The sequence below is a fragment of the Monodelphis domestica genome, chromosome 1 (assembly GCF_027887165.1).
Source record: "Monodelphis domestica isolate mMonDom1 chromosome 1, mMonDom1.pri, whole genome shotgun sequence".
Classification (NCBI taxonomy): domain Eukaryota; kingdom Metazoa; phylum Chordata; class Mammalia; order Didelphimorphia; family Didelphidae; genus Monodelphis; species Monodelphis domestica.
Window position 1 is genome coordinate 717,912,814 of NC_077227.1, and position 24,469 is coordinate 717,937,282.

The window sequence follows — 24,469 nt, forward strand, 5'->3', positions numbered from 1 at the left end:
AGGACAAAGTGTTTTGAATGAGTCTTGAGTTTGTCTGGGAATTTGCCTGGGGCACGGGTCCCAGGCTGATGGTCTTAGATCCTGAAGTGTCCAGGATCAAATCTTGAGTGCCAACCTGGACTACCCTTTTGCCTTAGAAGTCTCTCCTATTGTATCTGAAGCTTCTTCCAGGAGGTCAAGCCCAATGGCTGGACAAATCCTCACATCAGCCCTCCCAGATAATTCAATCCCAAACTCCTCTCTTTGTATCTGTGTCCAACTTCCAGATCATTTCTTTAAAATGTTAAAATGTAGAGTTATTTTCCAATTTTTTGAAGATGTTAATTAGCTTGAATTTGCCCATTGTAAAAGCTAGTCAACATTCTGTCTCGAACCCTGGTAAAAATGTTATAATCCCTATAGGGAGGCTTCATGGTATCAGGATTCTTCTATAAATAAGGGATTTTTCTGTACATTTTCGGGCATTTGTCTTAGGTCAATAGCTTGAGAAAGTGACCTCATTTCTCTCTCTCTCTCTCTCTCTCTCTCTCTCTCTCTCTCTCTCTCTCTCTCTCAATAAAGCATTACATTTTAAGTGCTGGTTTCCCCGGTCATATGTTTTAATAGTGGGTAAAGAGGGTGTACTTTGAAATTTCCCAGATCCCCTCAATTTCTACTTCACACACTATGATCTTGACAACACCTTCTTGCTCTGGTAGGAAAACTTATTTGGGGAGGGATCTGAGATCCTGGCATTGTGACTGCTGTTGCCTTTTCTTTCTATTCTCTAACTTCAGTCACCCTCCCTTTTATAGACGTGAGTGCCCCCAAACAGAAATGCTCCACCATTTTTATTGGAATTCTAGTGAAGCCTATGGAATGCATCTCAGGATCGTGTTTCCTGCCTACATTCATAATGGAAGGAAATGTTAGATTTCAGTCAGAAGCCAGCGACAAATAAAGATGCACCAGTTTCATGGAATCAGTGAAGTCTATTCCCAAGCAGTCTGTGGACCCCAGAACTGTTCTGAGAGAAGGAAAGAAATCCACCAGAGGGATCATGCTCCTTATTAAGTGTGAGGGCAATTTTGGGAGTATGGTGGCTAAGAACTGACTTCTCAAGCCTGGTTCCCTTGGTGGTCTGGGTAGGGCCAAAGAAACTGAAGAGATGGAAGGGACCTCAATGGTCATCTAGTTCAAACCATACTTAGATAAGAGTCCCCTCTACATCATACCTGACAAGTGGACATTCAGCTTTTCCATGAAGTAAGGGGGAAGCTACTGCTCCCTGAGAGTGCCCCATCCCATTTCTGGAAAGCTCTGAATGGCAAGACATTTCCCCTCACATCAGGCAATTGTGTCATAAGAAATGATGGAAGGGAGAGTTTCAGAAAAATCTGAGAAGACTTGTATGAATCCATAGAGAGGGAAGTGAGTAGAACCAAGAAAACTAGTTATACAATGATAGCAACAGAACAAAGACAATTTCAAGACTTAAGATTGCTGATCAGTGCAATGCTCAACTGATTCCAGAGGACAGATGCTCAAGCTTATCATCCACCTCCTGATGGAGAGGAGATGATGGACTCTAAACCCACAGTAAGGCATCCATGTTTACATGGCTAATATGGAGATTTGTTTTGCTTAACAATGTATATCTGGTACAAAACTTTTGTTTTGTTTTCATTAGGGGAAGAGGTGGGAAGGAGAGAAGTCAAATGCTTGTTAATTAGGGAGAAAAAACCAAAAGATAAAGTTTAGAATTCATTTGGCCCTGAGCTCACTGAAGACAGCTAGCTACTATTTTCTCTCCTGTTTTCCTTTTCATTGGAATTCTTTCATTTTAGATCTTTGGAATTTCATTATTTCAAACCAACCATTCCTCCTGGGAATTATTTCCCTTTAGAATTTTAGGTCAGAGCATCTTGTCTATCCTTCCTGTGAGCCCTTGGAGATCTACCTCCCCCCAGATCTAGTGTATACATCAGACAATACCTGGCTTACTTTCCCTCAATCACAAAATCTAAGATGGTCTTCTAAAAGTCCCATCATTTCAACTGGTAGCAACCGGTTGTTTCCCTACATGGTGAGAATCAGGTCTAGATTAGTGGCTCCTCTTTTTGCTTCCTCCAACTTAAAAAAGCAAACAAACCATTTAGTTTTGTTATCATGCAAAATGTACTTCCATATTGGGCGCTGTTGTCAGGGCACACTCATACATAACCAGAACCTCAAAATAAAACCATAGATACACTGATGTGAAAGACAGTATGCTTTGATCTGGAGCCATCTGACTCCAACACTTCCTCCAACTTTTGAAGGCTTAAGTAGTGTGAGTTCCTTAGGGTCAGGGGCTCTGCTTATTCACCTAGCAGAATCATGGAATGGGAGAGTGAGGGGCCCTTTGGAGATCATCTAATCTAGGGGTCATTAAAAAAAACCTTTTACAAAAGCTTTTAAACTTTTTTTAAACAAAATATTAAAAAGCTTTTCCAAAAGAAGGCTTGCTTTTAAAATAATTTCCTATTTTTATTATTTAAAAAAAAAGTTTTTTAAACCCTTTACCTTCTGTTTTAGAATTGATTACTAAATATTGGTTCCAAGACAGAAAAGTAGTAACGGCTAGGAAAGTGGGGTTAAGTGACTTGCCCAGAGTCACACAGCTAGGAAGTGTCTGAAGCCAGTTTGAATCCAGGTCCTCCCATCTCCAGACCTGGCTCTCCATCCACTGAGCAATCTAGCTGTCCCTATTATTTTTTTTTAATTCAAAATTTTTTTTAATATTAATATTTTTATTTTTAAGTAACTGATCTTTTACCCATCTCTAATCATTAGCAATTTTTTTTAAAAGAAGGAAATAAAAACAAATCCCTTGATGCATGGCCACAGCCTGGTGAAACAAATTCCTCCATGAGCCACATATAAAAGCATACATGTCTTTCTGCATGTTAACTTCATCATCCTTCTGGCTGGAGATGAGTGGTGTAGTTCATCTTGCTTCTTTTGGACTCATGATTCATCCTTTCTTTGATAAGAGCTTTAGCATCCTTCATAGTTGCTTTTCCACTCAGGTTATCACTTAGTCCTGTCCCTCGATCTGCATTGGGTCCTAGAAGTTTTCCCAATTTCCTCTGAAATTGTCCATTTTATCATTTCTTATGGTACAGTAGCATTCTATTCTAATCACATACCGTAATGTGGCACCATTTCCCATTAGGAGGAAGGCCCCTTAGTTTCTAATTTGGGGTTACCAGGAAAGGAGCTGCTATAAATATTTTGTACATATCGATCCTTTACTTCTCTTTTAAAATTGCACTTGGGTACAGGCCGGGTAGTGGTCTGGGTCAAAGGAAATACACAGTCTGGTAACTTTCTGGGCACAGTTACAAGTTGCTTTCCAAGATGGCTTTTTCAGTCCACGGTTCTTAACCTCTTTGTATCACGGCAGTCTGGTAAAAGAGGATACTCCTTAGATCAATGTTTTTACATTGTTGTTGCTCAGTTGTTTCTCGGTCGTGTTCGACTCTGTGACTCTATTTGGGGTTTTCTTGGCAAAGATCCTGGAGTGGTTTGCCATTTCCTTCTCTAGCATATTTGAAAGATAAGAAACAGGATGAAATGACTTGCCCACAGTCACCTAGATAGTCAGGGTTGGAGGCTGCACTTGCACTCAGGAACGATGAGTCTTCTTGACTCCAGGTCTGGTGCTCTATCCACTGCACCACTTAGCTACCCTATTTTTTAAATGCATAATATAAAATTTGTGGACTATAATGGAAACCAATTATATCAAAACTATTATCAAAATATTAAAAATCCCAAGTTCATTAATTTCTTGAAATGTACCCACAGAGTCACTGGGTTAGAGAATCCTTGGCCTTATCCATTTTACTGACGGGGAAGTTAAGGTTCAATCTTGAAAGACTGATTCATCAACAATATTCTATATTCTATAATAGAGAAGGACTTCACCCATACTTGAAAAAGCCACTGGTGAAAAGGGACTTTTGGAGAAACAAATGGCAAACCACTCCAGTATCTTTGCCAAGAAAACCCCATTGACAAGTCCATGGGGTCATGAAGAGTTGGACGTTACGGAATGACCAAACAACAAAAACAAGAGGGTCTTTGCTGCCTTGCCCCCACTGCTTATGTAAACTTCAGAGTATTCAGAAGGGGACATTCAGGGAGAATGAGAAGTTCTCCAGAGCCTCCACTACACCATCAAAGCAATAATCTCCCATACCCCACTACTAATGAACCCCCAGGGGGGAACTGCTAACTAATAAATCAAATGAGGCAACCCCAAAGCATTGATCGAATAGCTAGCTATTTCATGACTGACCCTAGGCATTGGATTATGCAGAAGGAGAAGGTAATGTCCCTACTCCAATCTGGTCAGGAAAACAAGACTCCCATACAATTGGTAACTGAAGAAAGGCTAGGACGAGGTGGGAATTCCATGGTACATGTAATAAACAGAAAGTGATCTAGGGAAGGGAATGGTCACAATGGGCTGGGTGGTCAACAAAAACTTCTTGGAGGAGACTTGAAAGCTATGTAGAATTTGGGTAAATGGAGAAGAGAGAGAACATTCCAGGAAGAGAGAACAGCATGAGCAAAGGTGCAGAGGCTGGAATGACAATATGTTCAGGGAACATATGACCAATGTGGGGAAGCAGTAAGAAATAATTCTGGTGGTACATCATATAGGAGCCTCACACATTAGTCTGAAGGTTTCAAACCAGGCTTAGCTCCTAACTCTTGGGGTTACTTCTCTACCTCCCACCCTTTAATGAGTTGTTAGAATATAATGTTAGAATGTAAGCTCTTTGAGAACATAGATGCCTTTCTCTTTTATTGTATTTGTACTACCAATACTTCCCACAGGTTCTTAATAAATTCTCCCCATGAATCTATCTATCCATCAATCTATTTGTCCATATGCCTATCTGTCTATCTGTCTATCCATCCATCCATCCATCCATCTTGCATGGTATATATTTCTTTGCATATTTTCTATCTCCATCTCTCCCTTCCTTCTTCCCTCCCTGTCTAAAGAGTTTGGTCTTTATCCTATGGCCAGTGGGAAGCCAATGAGGGTTAGTAGATGGAGAGAACTCTGCATTAGGAAGATCGGTGGTGATTGAGGAGAAAGGGATTAGAGGCAGCCCTCCTGAACCTCTCCAGAAGGGCTCCTTCCTTTTCAGACAGTGAGCTCCTTGAGGTCAGGAACCATGTCTCCTTCTGTGTCTTCCTTTATTGTGCTCAGCTCAGTTTGTCACCCAAGATTGTGACTAATTAATGGAGTCAATAAGATCATGCATATGACCTAGATTACAAGAAAAGAGTCAACGCATGTGTGGAGGTTGTTGCTGGAAATTTAATTTTAAAACTACACCACAGAGCTAGAAATCTACCTGGGTCCCTTCACTTTAAACCCAGATACTGAACACAACCACCACCAAAAAGCTGGGGACCTAGTCATAATTCAGCAAATCAGATCTAAGGGTTCAGGGAGCAGTTAACCCTTTCTTTTAATGAAGGGATCCATTTAGAGGGATCACTATCAAATAACTTGGGGGACTGATGGTACCCCCAAGGCATCTACGTGGGCTAATGGATAGTGAGCTGGACTTAAGGTCAGGAAGACCTGAGTTCAAAAGCTGCTTCAGACACTTATTAGCTATGTGACCCAACTTTGAATCGAATGCACCCTTCCAGTCTCAGTTCCCTCATCTATAAAATGGAGGTAATAATAGCCCCTACTGGCAGGTTTGTTGTGAAAATGAAATGAAATAACATATGAACATTTTTTTTTGTAAATCTTAAAGCACTATATAAATGCTAGTGATTATTATTATCATTATTATTATTATTATAGAACCAGGACACCTAAGGTTCTGACCATTGGTAGGATGGGGGTCTGGGCCATAGTGCCTTCATATCTCCATGAGCCCCCAGAGAAGTATTGTTACCAAACAGAATGTTATAGAGGCAGCTCTATATTCTATATATATATTGATGGTATCATGAATAGAATTCTGGGTCTGGAATAAGGAAGACCTGAGTTCAAATCCTGACTCAGATGTTTATTAGCTATGTGATTGTGGTCATTTCACCCCTGGTTGCCTTAATTTTCTCATCTATAAAATGGGGGGAGGGAAATAATAGCACCAAATCCCAGGGTTGTTTTGAGGATCAAATGATATATTTGTAAAGTGTTTATTGCATAGTAGCCATTTATTAAGTTCCTTCCTTCCTTCCTTTCTTCCTCTCTCTCTCTTTTTTTTTTCTTTCCAAATGAATGGGAACTTCAAATCAATCACTCTTAGATGTCTATACATCAGAGCTTGGTCCAGAAAGATGATTGATAAAGATTCCCCCAAATGAATTAATAACATACATAGACCAAATCAGTATATAATTTTTTAAAAAGTCTTACTTAAAATTATAAGACCAAAGAATGGCCAGGGCTAGGCAAATGAGATTAAGTGACGTACCCAAGATCACACAGCTAGTTAAGTGTCTAAGGCCAGATTTGAACCCAGATCCTTTCAACCCCAGGCCTGGTACTCTATCTACTGTGCCACCTACCTGCCCCACCAAATTAGTATATAATCTTAAAGGCCATATCTGTCTATCATAGAGATGTATTAAAATATTCTTTTCTAAGTGGATTAACACCCCTAATTTTGTTTAGCAGGAGTGGGAGGAGGTGGGGAAGAGAAGAGGGGGAGGCAGAGAAAATGGAGATGGCCTAGGACTTGCCCTTCTCACACAGTTTGCCTAGGAGTAGTGTATGCCCCACTGGGGGCAGGATGGGCATGGGGGTTAGTACTGCATCTACCCTAGGAAGTCAGCAGCTAGCTAAGGAAAGTGACAGAGAAATTCCTCAGGCCACAGCTTCCTCTTTCCCTTTTAGGTGGCTTCCTGCATGGCTCTATAGACTGAGTCAGATCCGGGATGAGAAATGCCAAGTCTTCCTAGTTGAATCACTTCAGGCTTTCCTTGGAGCATCAGGCTCTCAGAGGATCATAGGACTTTAGAGAGGAAAGGGACCACAGAGAACATCTGGTCCAACCCCCTCATTTATTGATTGCAGGAACTAAGGTCTAAAGTCACAAGATGGCAAAGTGGCTGAGATGGAATCTGAAGCTAGGTATCAAGGTTCCAAATTCATCGTTCTTTCTCCTATATTGCCTTCCAGGTATCTGTGGTGCCTGGCCCTCTTGTCTTTCCTGAACCAAGACTCACAACATGACCTATTCTCCAGACTAAGGCTGGTGCGCTCAAAGTGTTCTCTCATTTTCCATCTAAGACCTCTCTTTTGGTCTCAGTTTCTTCATCTGTAAAATAAGGGAATTGGCCTAGGTGACTTTGAGATTTCCCTCTAGCTCTGAATCTATGGTCCTATGACCAAGTCTTTTTCTGGATGTTCCTTGATAAAAACACCACAGCAGTAGGTGCTAAATGTCTCAAGGATATAGCCCTCATCCCTCTGCCTTCACTACTCTGGTAGGAGGGTTGAGAATTCAAATCTCTTCTGGGTGGAAGCTCTAGTCCACAGTGCTCTTGACTAGTATTGAATCCTAGAGGTTTAGAGTTATAAAGGCCCTTACAAGCCAATTTTTTCAACCCTCTCAATTTTATAGATGAGGAAATAGTCCAACCACAGTTATTAATAATTGTAGTTCATTATTTACCACAATAAGGTCAAAATAGATGTATGATCTGACTAATAAAAGGTCACAGCATAAAAAAACCTCAGAAGAATAAGAGATAAGGCACCTTTATAGTTATGACCAGGCAAAAGTTATAGGGTATATAAAAAGTGGAGTAGATAGCACTGGTTACATGAAATTGAAAAGCTTTAGCATAAATAAAATCAATGCAGCTAAGATAAAAAGAGAAGCTGTTGATTGGGAAAGCCTTTGTATCCAAGTATCCTGTATTTCTGATAAGGTTCTCCTGTTCAAGATATACATGGAACCAACTAATCTCTCTCTCTCTCTCTCTCTCTCTCTCTCTCTCTCTCTCTCTCTCTCTCTCTCTCTCTCTCTCTCTCTCTCTCTCCCTCCCTTTCTCTCTCCCCCTTTCTCTTCTTCTTCTTCTCTCTCTCCCTCTTTCTGTTCTCTACCTTTTCCTCTCCCAGAAGTCACAAGAGATAGTTAAAGGATACAAACACTTTGTTAAAGGAGAATTGCAAATTATTTGAAAGATTTTTCCAAATTACTAATAGTAAGAGGAATAAAAATCAAAACAAATTTTAGATTTTACCTTGTTCCACCACCAAGATCAATGGCAAAAAAAATGAAAAAATATGGAAATAATCTATGTTGAAGGGATTGTAGAGAGACATACATATAAATATACTACTGATGGAGCTGAGAATTTACCCAACCATTCTGGAAAGCAATTTGGAATTATGCTGAGAAAATGCCTAGAAAGTATACATTCTTTGACCCAGAGATTTCACTGATAGACACATATCTGAAGGAAGTTAAAGACAGAAAGAAAGATCTCATCTATACCAAATTAGTCATAACAAAACATTTTGTGGTTGTGAGAACTAGAAACAAAGCAGAGGCCCATTAATTGTGAGAATGGCTAATATTATTGTACTTTGAGAAACAGTGAATGCGAAAAATTCAGAGAAGATTCATATGAACTGATTAAGACTAAACCAGTCAAACAATAAGCATGATAATTACAATAATATAAACAAAAAGCTTAAAAAAATAGAAAAACAAAAGAAAAGAACAACCCCCCTGTATAATGTGTAATTATAGTGATCAAAATTGCTCCTAGAAAAGTGTTGAGAAAATTCACTTCTCTTTCTTCTTTGCAGAAAAAGAGTGGTTATTGAATATGATGAATATGAATATGAATATTTTGCCAGGTATGTTTAATATATTGTTGGGTTTTTGTGAATATCTATCCTTCTTTCTTATTAAATGTTCCTTTTAAAGCATAGAATTTATATATATATATATAAAACAATATAATATGTAACATAATGTAAAATATGATTTATTAAAGGTATATAATAATTATAACAAATATGCTTATCCAAGAGAAGCAGAGTAAAATTTAAGTTATATTAATTTTTACACCTTTGTTAACAAGGCTGTCGTAATGAGTAGGAGGAAGGGGAGAGATATATTCAGAAATAAAAATGATGAAAAAAACAAAAGGAAAATGATACTAGCTCACACGAGCTTTACAAACATCTCATTTAGTCCTCACAACAACTCTAGAATGTATAGGTAGGTCCTGATAACGCAAATAAGGAATCCCCTGAAGTGACTTCATATATCTGAATTCCAATTATTAGAAGTTATGATTGTGGAAAATATGATTGGTTCCAGCCCAATGGAAATATACGATGTAAATTGACAACCACTTCAGGGACATTCATTATTTGTCCTAACTGAGACAGCGATGGATAGAATAATTCCTCCCATTTTACAGCTTGGAAAATTGACTTGCCTAATTTCCATAGCTAATGAGTGTTGGAACTGGAATGGGAAACCAAGTCTCCTGATGTCTAATTTGCCATTTTTTCTCCTCTTGATTAGTTTCCATTTATCTTCACAGTTTTGTGGTAAAGGACCAACACCTGATTCTAAGTATTCTTCTCTTCTTCGAATAGGATTTGAATCATAAAATAGAAGAAACATGGAGATCATCTAGCCCTACTCCCTGATTTTGCAAATAAGGAAACTGAGACCTAGCAAAGAGAAGAGACGCTCAAGGTCACATACATGTGTGTTAAGCAGACAGAATTACAAATCCAGTGCTCCAGCAAATCTCACCATTATCTTCCAGGCTCCTTTCCCTCCCACCAATGACTGAGCTTATGGAGAAAGAAGTTTTTGGAAGGACAAAGAATAACCACCAAAAGCATTTGGAAACCCCCTGTCCTGTGTCTTGGATCAGTCTCCACCTTTCTTACTCATCTCATCCCCTAGTGTTATTGCTGAGAGATCCCAAAAGCACACTCAGTGCCCAGGCCTTTCCGTCAGGGAAGAGTGGCCATGAGTTGGATGGTTCCATGTACCAGACAGTCTAAGACTTGTTGCTGCTGGACTTTGGAATGTATCACGTCACTGGTGTCTACGGAAGGTCACCTTCCCAATCATGCTTGGCTTAATGGACTGTGAAAATGAATCTGTGTTTTCATTACTAAGCAAGGGGGAAAGTTGGCCTGGAACTCAAAATCAGTAATAGTAATTCAACAACATGGTTAAGCATAGGATCATATGTCTTAGCATTTAGGAACAAAAAGGATTTTGAGGATGATTTAGTTAGTCAGTCAAACATTTATCAAGCATCTTACTGGTCAGCATCTTGACATAGTCAAGAAAGAGCTGGATTCAAAGTCAGGAAGACCTAAATTCAAGTCTTTCCTTTGTTGCAATCCCTCTTAAAAAACAAGGGACGACGACGACAACAACGACGACAACGACGACAACGACAACAACACGAGTCCTTTTTCTGTCTTAGAATCAATACTGTGTATTGGTTCCAGTGGGGAGGGCTGGGCAATGGGAGTTAAATGACTTGCCCAGAGTCACACAGTGAGAAAGCATCTGAGGTCAGATTTGAACTTAGGACCTCTTGTCTCTAGGTTTGGCTCTCTATCCACCATGCCATCCAGCTGTCCCTTGAGAATTTGCTTTTAACACAATTCTAAGCTGCCACTCAGAGGAGGAAAGAGACTCAACTGCCTTTGTTCCTCCCCCCCCCCAAAAAAAAAACCACCTCCCACCAATACCTGGGCCAGATGAGTCTATTCACCATAGAATTATTCTTTCAGGTTATTAGTGCCAGGTGTCTCCCCTTGAGAAGGCAGAATTTTTATTCCTCCAACAGAGCTGGTTATACCTCTAGAAAGACCCTGAGGGTTGAGCTCAGACCCCAGAGAATTCCTCATAGGGAGAACACCACCCTTCACAGAACTGACCCTTCCCCAAACACACACACACACACACACACACACACACACACACACACACACACACACTGCCTGTACCCTTCGGCCTCCAATTTCAAGAACACAGCAACGCCCTAGACCTTGGATTGCCCTTCCGTAAATACAAATAAAAGAACAGGGAATGCACAATGGTACAAAACTCAGCCAATTGGGTTAAACAACTACTATGAAGAGTGGGGGGGGGGTAGAAGGGAGAGAGGGGAAAGAGGCAGGTAGGGATTAAGGGATAGATATTTCATATCCTCAATAAAGATCTTCCCTCCCCACTTTAGGGGCAGCCTGGAAACTAACAATGTCCTTGCCAGGAGAGGGAGTCCACCTTTGATGTTCCCACAACTTTACATCCCCTTCTATCCCCTTCCCCTTCAACCTCTTCTTCCGGGCAGGGAGAAAGATTACTTTCTGCATCTCAGGAATGTGAGTCATTTCCTCTCCAGGGGGAATGAGAGGTGGGGGCCCCCTGACCCTACCAGAACCATGACTCCTTTCCCTTCCCTGTAGCTCTGTGTACTGTTTCCTCCCCAGCCTTCAGTCTTCCGTTCTTCCTATTTTTAATGTTTTCTCCAGCATTTGCTGGAGGACTAGGGTGGGTAAAGTAGGCTTTACTGGGCTCTCTGACACTGGGACAGGCTGATCTCACTTTAGCTTCAAGGAGATTGGTGAAGGGTGGAAGAAGGGGAGAGATTCACAAACAAAGGAGGGCAACAGGGCCCCCTGCCCTTGACAATGAATTTGCCACTTAATCCACTCCATCCTGGAGGGGCTTCAAGAGGTGGCTCTCCTAGTCCCACTCCCTCCTAAGCTTGGCATACTCTAGGAGACAGGTGTAGATTCAACATCTAAGAAGTCAAGACATCAACTTATCCATTGGCTATGCTTTGGAGGCATGAATCTCTAGGATGTTTCTTGCTGAAGAGTCAGTGTGGTATAGATGAGGATAGAATTCTAGACTGGTAATAGGCCTGCTTCTGCTACTAAATGACCTTTAGCTTTTTCCTTTTAGAACATGAGGGATTGGAACTAGCTGGTCTCTAAGATCTCTTCCCCACTCTGACATTCTTTGGTGTTCTCATTCTTCTTCCTCCTACCTCCTTGATATGGGTCTAACCAGAGGAAATACTGGTGTCTGGCCTTGGAATGGGATGACTTTAGAGTAGTCCAGTTAGGGAATCTCAAAAGAGAGAGCCAATGGGCCACCAACCTGTGAGATTGAAGTTCCTGATGGAATTTCCTCCTTCCCTAGAAATGGGAAAGCTCCCTAGAGAATGGACCCTGGAGTCAGGAAGGCTTCTCTTCCTGAGTTCAAATCAGTCCTCAAACACTTACTAGCTGTGTGACTTGGGGCAAGTCATTTAACCCTGTTTGCCTCAGTTTCTTCATCTGTAAAATGAGCTGGATGAGGAAACAGCAAACCACTAGTATCTTTGCCAAGAAAGCCCCAAATAGGGACACAAAGAATCGTACATGACTGAAACAACAACAAAAACAACAAAAAGTGGGGGGAGTTGGACCTGTAAGGTCCCTCTCCCTCAATGAACCTTTGTTATCTGATCCCCACAAGGGGGGTGTCAAGGAGGCAGCCAATGGAGTAGAATAACAAACACTAGAATTTCGAATCTGAAGATTCCTGTTAGAATCTTTGCTCTATTGTTTACTTACTGAGCTTGACCTTGACCAAGCCTTGATGTCGGCTTTGGTATCTTTAACTGTGAAATAAGGAGTTAGGGCTAGATAATCTCCAAGGACCTTCTAGCTCTAGACACTAAAAATAGGCCCAGACAGAGGTTTTCGTAAGGGAGGAAGCTCTGGGGGAAAATAGTTGAAAACTGGCAACTGTAGTTAGTGATAGGGTAGGGAGTGCTGGCAGTGAGAGCGGCTTCAGTTTTCAGGTATTTTTTCAATTAAATGAGAATAAAAATGAGGACAAGTCTTTTCTTCTAAGACCACTGAGACACCAGAAAGTCTCTACCCAGGGCCAAAATCACATTCCTAGACCTGCACCCTGGACTCTGGACTCTGCCTGGATGAATCAAGGGGCGGAAATCCCCCAGGGAGGAGTGATCTGCCAAATACTTCAAGGATATCAAAGGAATTCCACCCGTTGGCATAACACCTGCACTGTATGCACAGCCCTGGCCTGAATGCCCTGGCGATGGGGGCAGAAGAAATTACAAACATGGAAAGATTCCTGTCTAGTGAGAGAGGTACAAATGAGGAATAAAACTTAAATGAGTTTCCAGAGAATCCCTGATGAATGTACCACTAGATTGGGATGCTTTTCAATCTTTGAGACGTTGGGGACCTGGCAACCCCACCTACTCAGCCTGAAGCTCAGCCTGAAAGAAGGAAGTAAGAAGGATCTATAAACAACTAGAACAGACCCTCCTCCAAGACCCTGTACAAATTGTGTTCCCATTATTCCCAGGAGAATCACTCTGGGCTTCAACTGGTACCTTACTCTTACTTGATTGTCATTAACAACTTTACAGTATTAACCTTGCCAATTCCATGTCTGACCACTTCTATACCATGTCATCTACTCTCCGGTTATCATCCTCATGTCCCCTCCAATGGAAATTTGGAATCTTTCCTTGAGTCTCCATGACTTTGATAGGTGAGATCTTACCTTATCTTACTATGGTCCAGGCTTTTCCATCAGTTCCCAGATATGTCCTCCCCATACTCCCTCACTAGCCTCATCTTCAACTTTCGGATTCCCCTTTATGTTGTCTTCTTTCCTTGGAACATGAGCTGTATTGATTGCTTGTATTTATGTCCATAGAATTTACCCCAGTATAGTAGTGCTTATAGTAAATGCTTAATAAATGTTCTATCTGCCTATCTATCTATCTATCTATCTATCTATCTATCTATCTATCTACTTACCTACCTATCCATCCAACTATCTATCTATCTACCTACCTACCTAGCTAGATATCATTCATCTAGCTATGTATCCATATAACCATCCATCCATCCATCCATCCATCCAACTATCTATCCATCTACCTACCTACCTAGCTAGATATCATTCATCTAGCTATGTATCCATATAACCATCTATCCATCTATTCATCCATCCATTTATCATCCATCTAGCTGGGTGTCCATCTCTCCATCTCTCCATCCATCTATCAATTCATTTAGCTGGTTATCCCTCTATCTATTTCATCATCTTGTATCCAAGCCTTTTCCAGAATAGAAGTAGCACATTCATAGTAGGAGAAGAGGTTGACCCATTGACAATCAGCAGAAAGTGACAGAGGGGAAGAGACAGAAATGTTATGGGGAAAAAAGCAGATATGAGAATTTTTAAAAGCCCAGAAACTTAGGCTATTCATTTAATGTAGGGAAAACCATCCCTCACACTTCAGTGGTCCCTGAAGGATTTGTCACTATATACTAAATTGGGTAATTGGTGACCATCATGGTGACCCTGACTCTTCAAGACAAGGTTGAGCTAAATTCCTTATACTAAGAGTTTTGGGGGTCTGTGTATAGATTTCAGAGGATCAATGAACTTGGGTGGGAAAAATACAGCTTTATCTCACTAGAATGGGTATGTTTTGTAATTATATCTATTTTATGTATTTAAAAATATTATCTTGAGAATGGGTGCATGGACTTCACCAAAGTGCCAAAGGTGGCCAGGACACAAACAAGGTTAAGAACCCCTGCCCTATATTGAGATGTGGAAGTGGTCCTTCTCCAAGATCATGTAAGTAGAACCTAATGTCAACACCTTATTTCACAATCCAGTGATACTGGCCTCCTTGCTGTTCCACACACAAAATACTCCATCTCCTGACCCTGGCCATTTTCACTGGTTATATCTTGTGTCTAGAACTCTCTTCCTTCTCCTCTCTGCCTCCTGATTTCCCTCAAGTCTTAACTAAAGATTTCATCTTCTGAAAGATGTCTTCCTTGGTCTTCCTTCATCTTCATGACTTCCTTCTAAAACATCTCCCAGTTCATCTTGTCTATATGTTGTTTGTACATAGTGTTTGCATGTTATGTCTCCGACTAGACTTGAAAGTAAGGATCATTTTCTGCCTCTCTTTGTATCTTTGGCCCTTAGCCCAATGCCTGGCACATAATAAATTATTAAACACTTATTGATTTTCCAAACCTGGCCTCACCTCAACAAGTGCAGAGAGACTCATCACCCAAAGTTAGCAAACAGAAAATAGTGTTCTGGTGTTATAGTATTTCTTGAAATTATTGACTAAGGCATGATGGGTTGTGTTCCAGATTGGAAGGAGGAGTTGTATAGATGTAACTGAGGAGCTTTGGATTTATTTAGGTATCCATGGCGTAAAAGGTCAGGGAACTATGGGATACATTTTTAGAAAGATTGCCACTCAAAATGATGGCCATTAAAAAAACAACAACCAACCTTGTCTTTCATCTTAGAATCAATACTGTGTGTATTGTTCCAAGGTGGAAGATTGGTATGGGTTAGACAATGGGGTGAATTGACTTGCCCAGGGTCACACAATCACATAAAAGCTTTTTTTTTAAGCTCTTACCTGCCATCTTGGAATAAATACTGTGTATTGGTTCCAAGGCAGAAGAGTGCTAAGGGCTAGGCAATGGGGGTCAAGTGACTTGCCCAGGGTCACACAGCTAGGAAGTTTCTGAGGCTAGATCTGAACCCAGGACCTCCGGTCTCCAGGCCTGGCTCTCTCTCTATCCACTGATCCATGTCCTCAGATTTCTGAGCCAGTTCTTTCTCCACTGCCCCATACTGCTCTACCAAAAGCCTCATTTAACAGTGAACATATTTTTACATTTTCTAGTGAGGTTAAACAAATAAAAAGGCTGGGTATTTGGGAGAAGCAGAGCCTAGGGATCCTGAAATGGCTAAGTGACTGGGCCAGATGAGATTCTTCACTAGCAGCTATCTCCTTCCTGGGGAAGGTAAGACTTGAATCAGGTTTTAGCGTAGGGGAGGTAGAGGCCCCAGCCAAGCAGTTTCTTCAGCTCTCTGAATGGAGGTGTTTCTCAGTATCCTGAAGTACCCACAAGGGAGGATGAGGCTTTCAGCATGTGAGAAGAAATCTCTCACCCACAGGTAGTTAAGTTAGTAAAGGAGCTGGTGTCAGAAACCTCATTCCCTACTAAAAGAATTCACACATATTTATTTGCAAATGTGTCTGATCTGCAAGGCCAAGACCCTGCCCACAGATGGACAGAAGATCAAGCCCAGAGGACCAAGATGGCAGCCCTTGCAGGGAAGATCATCCTGTCCATGCCTGCAGCATAGCCCTGTCTGGCACACTCGTCCCTTCCAGGAAACACTTGCAAAGTGGATGGCCCATCCAGTATTGGCCCAGAAGCTGAGGGCAGGATTTACTTGTGGGATTGCTGGGAAAGGAGAGTGGGAATAGCTGTTCTGGGCAGTCAGCCATCACCTTCATTACCTGTGGAGGTCTCTGCATCCAGGCCCCCTCTCTTAACTGCCCTACCTTGCCAGACAGCCCCCTCTCCCTCCAAGCCACAAACTCCGAGGCCCTTCTGAGTTCCCCTTCCCTGTCTGCTTCCGATGTTGCCCAAGGCTGGTGAGATGAGGTCAAGGAGGCCTCAGGCCACTCTGAGGAGGGCCAGGGAGGGCATGACATTATTACAAGGCAGCCCTTGGAGAGGAGCCATCAACCTCCCTCAGCAGGCCAGGCTGAGTCTGGGGAAGGTGACCTGGATGGGCAGAAGCCTGGCATTGAGCAGCCAGGTAACAAGCTTCAGAAATGCCAAGCCCTTGCTCCGTGCCAAGCACTGTGCTATATGCCAGGGATAGAATAAATGCAGAAACATGGTTTCTGCCCTCAACGAGCTCCCATTCCAATGGAGACATAAAGTATGTGAAGGTAACTTCATTAGCAGTGAGGAACAGAAGAAAGGGGTGCCTTTCCTGGAGAAAGTCAGATTTCATCTGAGTCTTTCTTTTTCAACCCTTACCTTCTGTCTTAGAATCAATACTCTGTGTTGGTTTCAAGGCAGAAGAGTGGTAAGGGCTAGGCAATGGGTGGGGGGTCAAGTGACTTGCCCAGGGTCACACAGTGATGAAGTGTCTGAGCCCGGATTTCAACTCAGGACCTCCCATCCTATCTCTCCATCTTCTGAGTCACCTCATCTGAGTCCGGAAGGAAGCTTCGACAGTTGAGTTGAGGAGAGAAGGCATTCCAGACATAGCATATTGCCAGAGCAAAGTCACTGAGATAGGCGATTGAATATTGTGTTGGGGGAAGACCAAACAGGATGATTTGAGTCTCTCTGCTCCATAGGTTGGCCTCCTAGAAACTGGCCCAGCTGACTCTCAGGATGGAGTGAAAGAGTACAGCAAGCGCAGGTCAACATCAGCCAGTTAGGTAGACATAGGCCAAGAAGCTTAGTGGTTAGAGCCTGATGCTGAGTCATGAGGCTAATCACCATTTAGGTTTTGCTCTGTTCTCTGCCTCTAATCATAGACTCAGCCTCTAACACTAGCCCGCCATCTTACTAATGGTACCATTAGTAAGTAATGGTACCATAACCACCATTGTTACTATGGTATAATTCTAAGTTCACATCGCACAGACAGCGAATCAAAAGAATCGGTAGGATGGACAGACACTCTCATGTGTGTTTCCCCCTTACCACCATCAGCCTGAACACAAGCTAGGGAGCTTCCAACTCCCCAAGATCTCCAAAATTTCACAGCTGAATTTTCAGAAAAACCCCAAATAACTCTGGAGGAACACAAGGGAAGGCACCTGAAGATAAGCAGCTAAGACCCCAATTTTCCCTTGTCTTATTCTGTGAAGGGCTTCTCCAACATGGGAAAGTTAGAGCTTTGGTGTTCAGTAATTAACCATGAGATGATAGTGTCTTAGGCTAGGGTCAATCCAACCCCTTCATCTTGGAGATAAGGAAGGCTCAGGGAGTATTGATTAGAATTAATACTTGTGTATTGATTCTAAGGAAGAAGAGTGGTAAGAGCTAGGCAATGGTTGACTTGACCAGGATCACACAGCTAGGGAAGGCTAAGTCATTGCCCAAAGTCAAATGGGTAATAAATGGCATGATTAAAAAAAAAGAAAAACAAAGCATGATTTGAACCCACATCTCTGCCTCCAAATCAAGCACTTTCCCCACTGCCCTGCTGATTGGCAATCTTATCAATGTGGACGTCCCCTCTAAGGGTGTAACTCACAATCCACGACACCCTGTGTGACTCTTCTCTTTTGCTTGGCACAGTACCTGGCACGTAGTAGATCCCTTCCATCCCCAACACTGTTCTTTGATCCTGTGTAGTGACTTTCATTGTGAGGAAAATACTCTGTGTTAAACATAAACAAGAGCCATATTACGATAGAACCCAGCAACCTCAGGATATCGGTGTTGTAGATTGGGAAAGACTGGAGAACTCATCCACGGTGCTTGAAGCAAGAAGAGAAGCCAAGGGCCTCTGGGACTAGAACCTCAGGCCATCTCAGAACCAATGTCAACACCAGAAACAGACAGGATTTTGTCTGTGGAAGTGATGCAATGGCTAGAGCACTCATCTTCCTGAGTTCAAATCTGGCCTCAGACACTTACTAGCTGTGTGACCCTGGGCAAGTCACAAGTTCATTCTGTAACCTCAGTTTCCCCATCTGTCAAATGATCTAGAGAAGGAAATGGCAAACCATTATCTTTGCCAAGAAAACCCCAAACAGGGTCACAAGGAGTTGGACACAATTGAAACAACTGAATAGCAACAACAAAAATTGCCATCTGGTTTGCTACTGGACCTGGAGGACTGTGGAACTTTTCCATTTGACTTACACCTAAAATCTTCCACAGATGTTGCCTCCCCCAGTAGAATGTGAGCTCCTGGAGAGCAGGGGCTGTCTGACTGTTCTCCATTTTGTATCCCCAGGGCTAAGGACAATATTTTGCATATAGGAAATACTTAATAAATGCTTCATTTATTCATTCAAGGTCAACATGAACTTAGAGAGGTTAGATCATGGGTTACCAGAGCTACAAGACACCTTCAAAAAGGGACTTTACAGTCATGTCTCCTCATTTTACAAAAAAAGGAAACCGAGGCAGCGAGTAAATAACAACCAAGGACCAAACAGAAGAGACCTGATAAATGTCAGTGCCACAGACAGGAAAGAATAGAAGGACATTTGAGGAGAAAGCTTAATTTTTTTGTATTGATTCATGTGAATATGGATATGTATCCTCTGTAGAATGTAATCTCCTTGAGGGGAGGAACAATGTCATTTTTGTCTCTGTCTTCCTATCACCCAGCACAATGCCTGACATGTGGCTTCATAAATGTCTGATGAAGGAGTAAATCAATGAACGGGGATGAGTTCACTTCTAGACTTCTTTTTTTTTTTTAACCCTTACCTTCCATCTTGGAATCAATACTGTATGTTGGCTCCAAGGCAGAAGAGTGGTAAGGGCTAGGCAATGGGGGTCAAATGACTTGCCCAGGGTCACACAGCTGGGAAGTGCTGAGGCCAGATTTGAACCTAGGACCTCCAGCACTTCTAGACTTCTTGAACATGAGGGGATGGTAGGACATCCAGGTGAAGATGTCTGTCTGGTCATCAGCTGGAAATGTGGGTCTGGAACTCAGAAGAGAGGTCAGGGCTGGAGGTATTGATCTGAGAATCATTTGGAAGCCTTTGGCAGAGTCCTCATGAGTGCAATTGGTTCAACAGATAACACCCTGAATGTCAGGTTAAGAAGACACGAGTTGAAATCCAACTTCAGAGAATTACTAGCTGAATGACCCTTGCCAAATCTCCCTGTATGCCTCAGTTTCCTCATTTGTAAAATGAAAATAATAATAGCACCTACCTCCCGTGGTTATTATGAGGATCAGATGAGATAACATGAGTAAAGTGCTTTAAATGTCTAGTTATCATCATCATCCTTATTTTAATATGCATGTGAGCAAGATGGAAAGATATAGATTAGATCAGAGATGTCAGGCATGCTGCCCACACTTCCCAATGCAACTAGAACCAGCTTAAAATACATGTGGGGAAATTTGATAAAATAAATAAAAATATGCTAGAAACTGGATAATGTTAACATGTGGTTTTCTAAGATGGGGTGGTCTAGTGGCCCCATTTCTCTCTGAGTTTGACCCAACAGGGTTAGATGGTAGCCTGGATTGGTTGGCTGAACCACCAGACTCAAGAATTGCTGATTCCTGGATGGATATCCACGTAAATGGAGGGTTCTGTCAATGAAAAAAGGTCAATGTCTTTATCGTTTCTTTCTTAAAGTTCTTTTGGGCATTTGTCATGTTCCATATTTTTAGCAGTGATAAAGGAGATGGTGGGGACTGGGTTCACCTCTCTCAGCTGACAAGGAAAAGCTTGGCTCAGTTGGATGGTTGAGTCAGGATTTGGCAAGCTCTTGACAGCTTATAGAACAAGGGTGAGGTCTTAAGAAGATGAAATGGAATGAGGATGGAGCTCAGGTCTTATATTAACAACCAAACATTGACTGCATGATAACAAGATGTACAGAGGAGGCTGGACAGCAGGTCGAAAGAAAAGTTCATTGGAGGCGACCAGTGGACTTGGAGGTCAATGGGAGTCAACAGCAGTCTTGCAGCACTCTCAGACCAAGCCAACGTGCCACTACATCATAATCTCAGAGTCTCCCCAACTTTTTGACATTACTTTCCAAAGACCTACAGCTGGGAGATGATAATGGGGACAAGTAGCATGAAGTGATCCCTCAAATCGATCCTATGAAAATAATAGGAGTTTTGTTGTTCAGTCACATCCAACTCTTTGGGACCCTATTTGAGGTTTTCTTGGCAAGGATATTGGAGTGGTTTGCCATTTCCTTCTTTAGTTCATTTGACAGATGAGGAAACTGAGGCCAACAGGGTTAAGTGATCTGCCCAGGGTCACAGAGCTAGGAAGTCTGAGGCCAGATTTGAACTCGGAAAGATGAGTCTTCCTGATTCCAGATTCAGCATTCTGTCTACTGGCCACCTAGCTCCCTTAATAGGAGCAGTAATCAAATCCAAGTCAATTGAGGGGACAATCAAGAATACGTCCCCTTCTACTGTGGGGAGAGACCCAGGATCCCTCCAAAGAGTCTACCACTGCTGAGAAGGGGCAGAGTGAGACCAGGTTGGGGATGAGTTCTAGCAGGGCAGGAGGAAGTCAGCTCGCTAGGGACTAAGTTCAGTCATTTCCATGCTGCTGAAGGATAGGAATAGCGATTGGATCTGTGATTCGTTATTCTAGGGATCTCCCCCAATGAAAGAAACAAGTTCAGGTCCATATTGTCTCTGGGCTTAGATTTTAGAGAAATGACTAGAGAATTGAAAGGCTAAGTTATTTTGCGCAGGGATCACTAGAGACCAGGGCAAATAGAGTGCCAAGCCTGGAGTAGGGAGTACCGGGTTCAAATCTGACATCAGATACCTCCTAGCTGTGTGGTCCTGATCTAGTCACTTAACCCCAATTGCCAAGTCTTTACCACTCTTTTGTCTTAGAATTGATACTTAGTATCTGGAGTCAGGAAGTTTACTTTATATTGATTCTAAGACAGAAGATAAGAGTTAAGGGGAAAAAGTTATTTTGTCCAGAGTCACCCATCTAATGTGTACCATAGGTGGGACCAAGGCCATCTATCTCTCCACTATCCCTGCTGAAGAACTATTTTTTCAACTCATTTAAAAAACTGCATCACCTTTACAAGTCATCATTTTTAATTATTTGGCTTTCTAAATTTTGGACAAAGCCCCAGTGATCTCACCTTAGTTATAGCTCTGAGCTGAAAGGAAATACAAAAAGGACAGCTCACAATTTGGCTATGAAAACTATATGGCTAAAGGTAGATCCCTTCCTGCCAAGACTGACAAGGGGACCTGTGTGTGTTCTGCCCTCTAAACACTACTTTTGGCTCAATCAAGGACGAGGAAAAGAGAAAGCAAAGAAAGCTTTCTTTTAGGGAACCTTCAGCATCAAGAAATTCCAGAGCCATTCTGGGAAAAGGAATCCACCCATTGTTAAACTCCCAGTCTTCCTTTAAAGGAAATTGAGCCAGGATGCAATGACTTGCCTGGTTATTAGGAGGTATTTATGGGGCGTTTTACCATGTTTTTATAAATGCTTATGATATCCTTCATTAAAGAGCTCACAAGAAACTGAAGGGCGGCCCCTCACATCCTTCATAGGTGATGAATAGGAGACTCCCTTTCATCACATTTGGGAACAAGGAATGATGTAAGAAAAGGCCGTTGTCTTTGAGCAAATACTCAACGACACTGGGAAACATGACTTAGTTGGTGTTTCCAGCCATGGAAGAGAACCTAGAGAGAATCTAGTCCAGCTCCCTGACTTTGCAGATGAGAAAACAGGAACAGAGAGATTAAAGGGCAATAATTTGCCCAAGGTCGGTCACACAGCAGAGAAACAGCCCAGTCGGGACTCAAACTCACATCTTTTGGGCTCTTTCTACCACAACCCAATATTTTCATATTTCACTAGATCTTCCCAACAACCTTTTGAAGTAGATAGTGTAAAATATTAATATGCCCATTTGAAAAGCAAGGGAAGGGAGATTTGAAAAAGTTAGGCCATTTGTCCAAAGTCACACAATTTTGTTAGATGGGATCAGGATTTGAATCTCGGTCTCTGGGCTTCAGATCCAGGATACTGGGTTCTACTTAGCAATGAGTCATTAAAAATTTCCTTTAATCCCTCTTATTTGAACACAGTCACAACTCCCTTACCTCCTCTGCTTCCCCTTCCTTTAAAAAATGCTTATTTCCATGATAGGGGAAATAATCTGCAGCTCTAAGGAAATGATCCAGGCTTGGAAAACTTTGGAGCAAGTGATGTCACCGAGTTGGATTATGAGAGGCAGCATGCCCTATTTGAAATATTTCTGTACACATGGGTCCTTTCCAGGGGTGGGGAGGAGAGAGTCCTACAGCCAGCTCGCTCTGGCTCCCTAAAGTCGATTATTAAAATTTATTTATATTTATATATATATATATATTTATAGTTTATTATTAAATTTCCAACATGGTCTGGACAATGCAAAAATCAGCAAACCTGGGGTTTAACCAATCAGGGATCGTGTAAGAAAGTGCTGGGGAAAGTTAATAATAATGCCGATTAGATTTTTGAGACCTGTTGTTAAACATTTACCAGCCTTCCCCTGGTTGTGTCCCTTTTTCTTAGATTTCTGAGCTGTGTGCCTATATGACCTCAAGCAAGTCACTCAGCCTTTCAGGCTCTCTAGACTGGCAACGGAAGAGAAGATGATAATCCACATATGACAGAGGGACGTCCCTTTGACTAGTGAAGTCACAGACCCACTCGCCAAGTCGCCACCCTCATAAGCACAAAATTGCCAGCTAACATGCTCATTCTCTGCTGCTGGCTTGGCCCCAACAGGCCATTTTGATCAGTGATCCCTGTTGCAACATTTAGGTCAAAGGAGCACAGGGAACCCTGGGCTATCAGGCGAGCCCTCCCGGCGGATAGACAGCCTGCCCTTCCTTGGAAAGGGGAAGCAGCATCAGCGGCAAGAGCTTCTGGAAAGAGAGCCAATGCCTTCTTTATGCCCCATCATTTAGTAAACAGACAAGCACTGGTTAACTGAGTGCCTACTATATGTCAGGCTATGGGCTAAGTGCTGGGGATACAAAGAAAAAGCAAAAAATTCTGGGCCTCAAAGACCTTATTCTAAACAGGAAAGAAAAACACCAGGACCTGCAAGGTAATAGATGAGACCTAGACCTTAAGGTCTAATGGGAAAAGCATTGGATTTGAAGGTCAGAATCCTTGGATTCAAATCTTGACCTAACCATTTATTTATTTTTTTATTTTTTTTTAAACCCTTACCTTCCATCTTGGAATCAATACTGTGTATTGGTTCCAAGGCAGAAGAGTGCTAAGGGCTAGGCAATGGGTGGGGGGGGAGTGTTAAGTGACTTACCCAGGGTCACACAGCTAGGAAATGTCTGAGGCAAGATTTGAACCCAGGACCTTCTGTCTCTAAGGCCTGGCTCTCAATACACTGAACTGCTCCCCCTAGCCATTTATTATCTATTTGACTTGGGCAAGGAATTTTATCTCTATGAACCTCAGTTTCCTCATCTTTAAAACAGCAATAAATAATACTTATCCTACCCATCTCACAGGATTGGCGGAAAGAAAAAAATATTGTCAACCTTGAATGCAACCTCTGTGCCCTTGGGCAGGCAAGTCAACCTCTTTGCGATTCCATTTCCTTGATATCAAAATGGCGACCACAGTATCTCTACCATTGACTACCACATGTAGATGTGCAAGGCTTTTCTCCTTTTGAATTGCTTTGTATTTATACTTTGTACTTACTTTCTTGCCTATATGTTTATAGGTGCCCTCAGTAGATTGTAAATTCCTTGAGGGCAGGATCTTTTTTTGTTGTTCATACTTTGTATTGAATAAATATTTGTTGAATACTATTTACCTGGCTGGATTATTGAAG

At 42.0% G+C, this 24,469-nt stretch overlaps 1 protein-coding gene and 1 long non-coding RNA gene across 4 annotated transcripts in view; one reads left to right on the forward strand and one right to left on the reverse strand.

Moving 5' to 3' along the window:
- Window positions 1-24,469, reverse strand: part of ADGRG1 (adhesion G protein-coupled receptor G1) — a 92,579-nt gene that overhangs the window by 31,359 nt on the left and 36,751 nt on the right. The window contains exon 2 of one of the 3 annotated variants that reach the window (XM_056811976.1): window positions 18,215-18,293. The exons of the other annotated variants lie outside the window; for them this stretch is intronic. Within the exon in view, the coding sequence (XP_056667954.1) occupies window positions 18,215-18,278 (64 nt within the window). The 5' untranslated portion in view covers window positions 18,279-18,293. The remainder of the gene's footprint in view (window positions 1-18,214; window positions 18,294-24,469) is intronic. 3 annotated transcript variants of the gene reach the window in all.
- Window positions 11,568-24,434, forward strand: LOC103101704 (uncharacterized). Its single transcript, XR_001626341.2, has 3 exons — window positions 11,568-14,696; window positions 23,176-23,716; window positions 24,141-24,434. It is a non-coding gene; the product is annotated as an uncharacterized LOC103101704 (long non-coding RNA).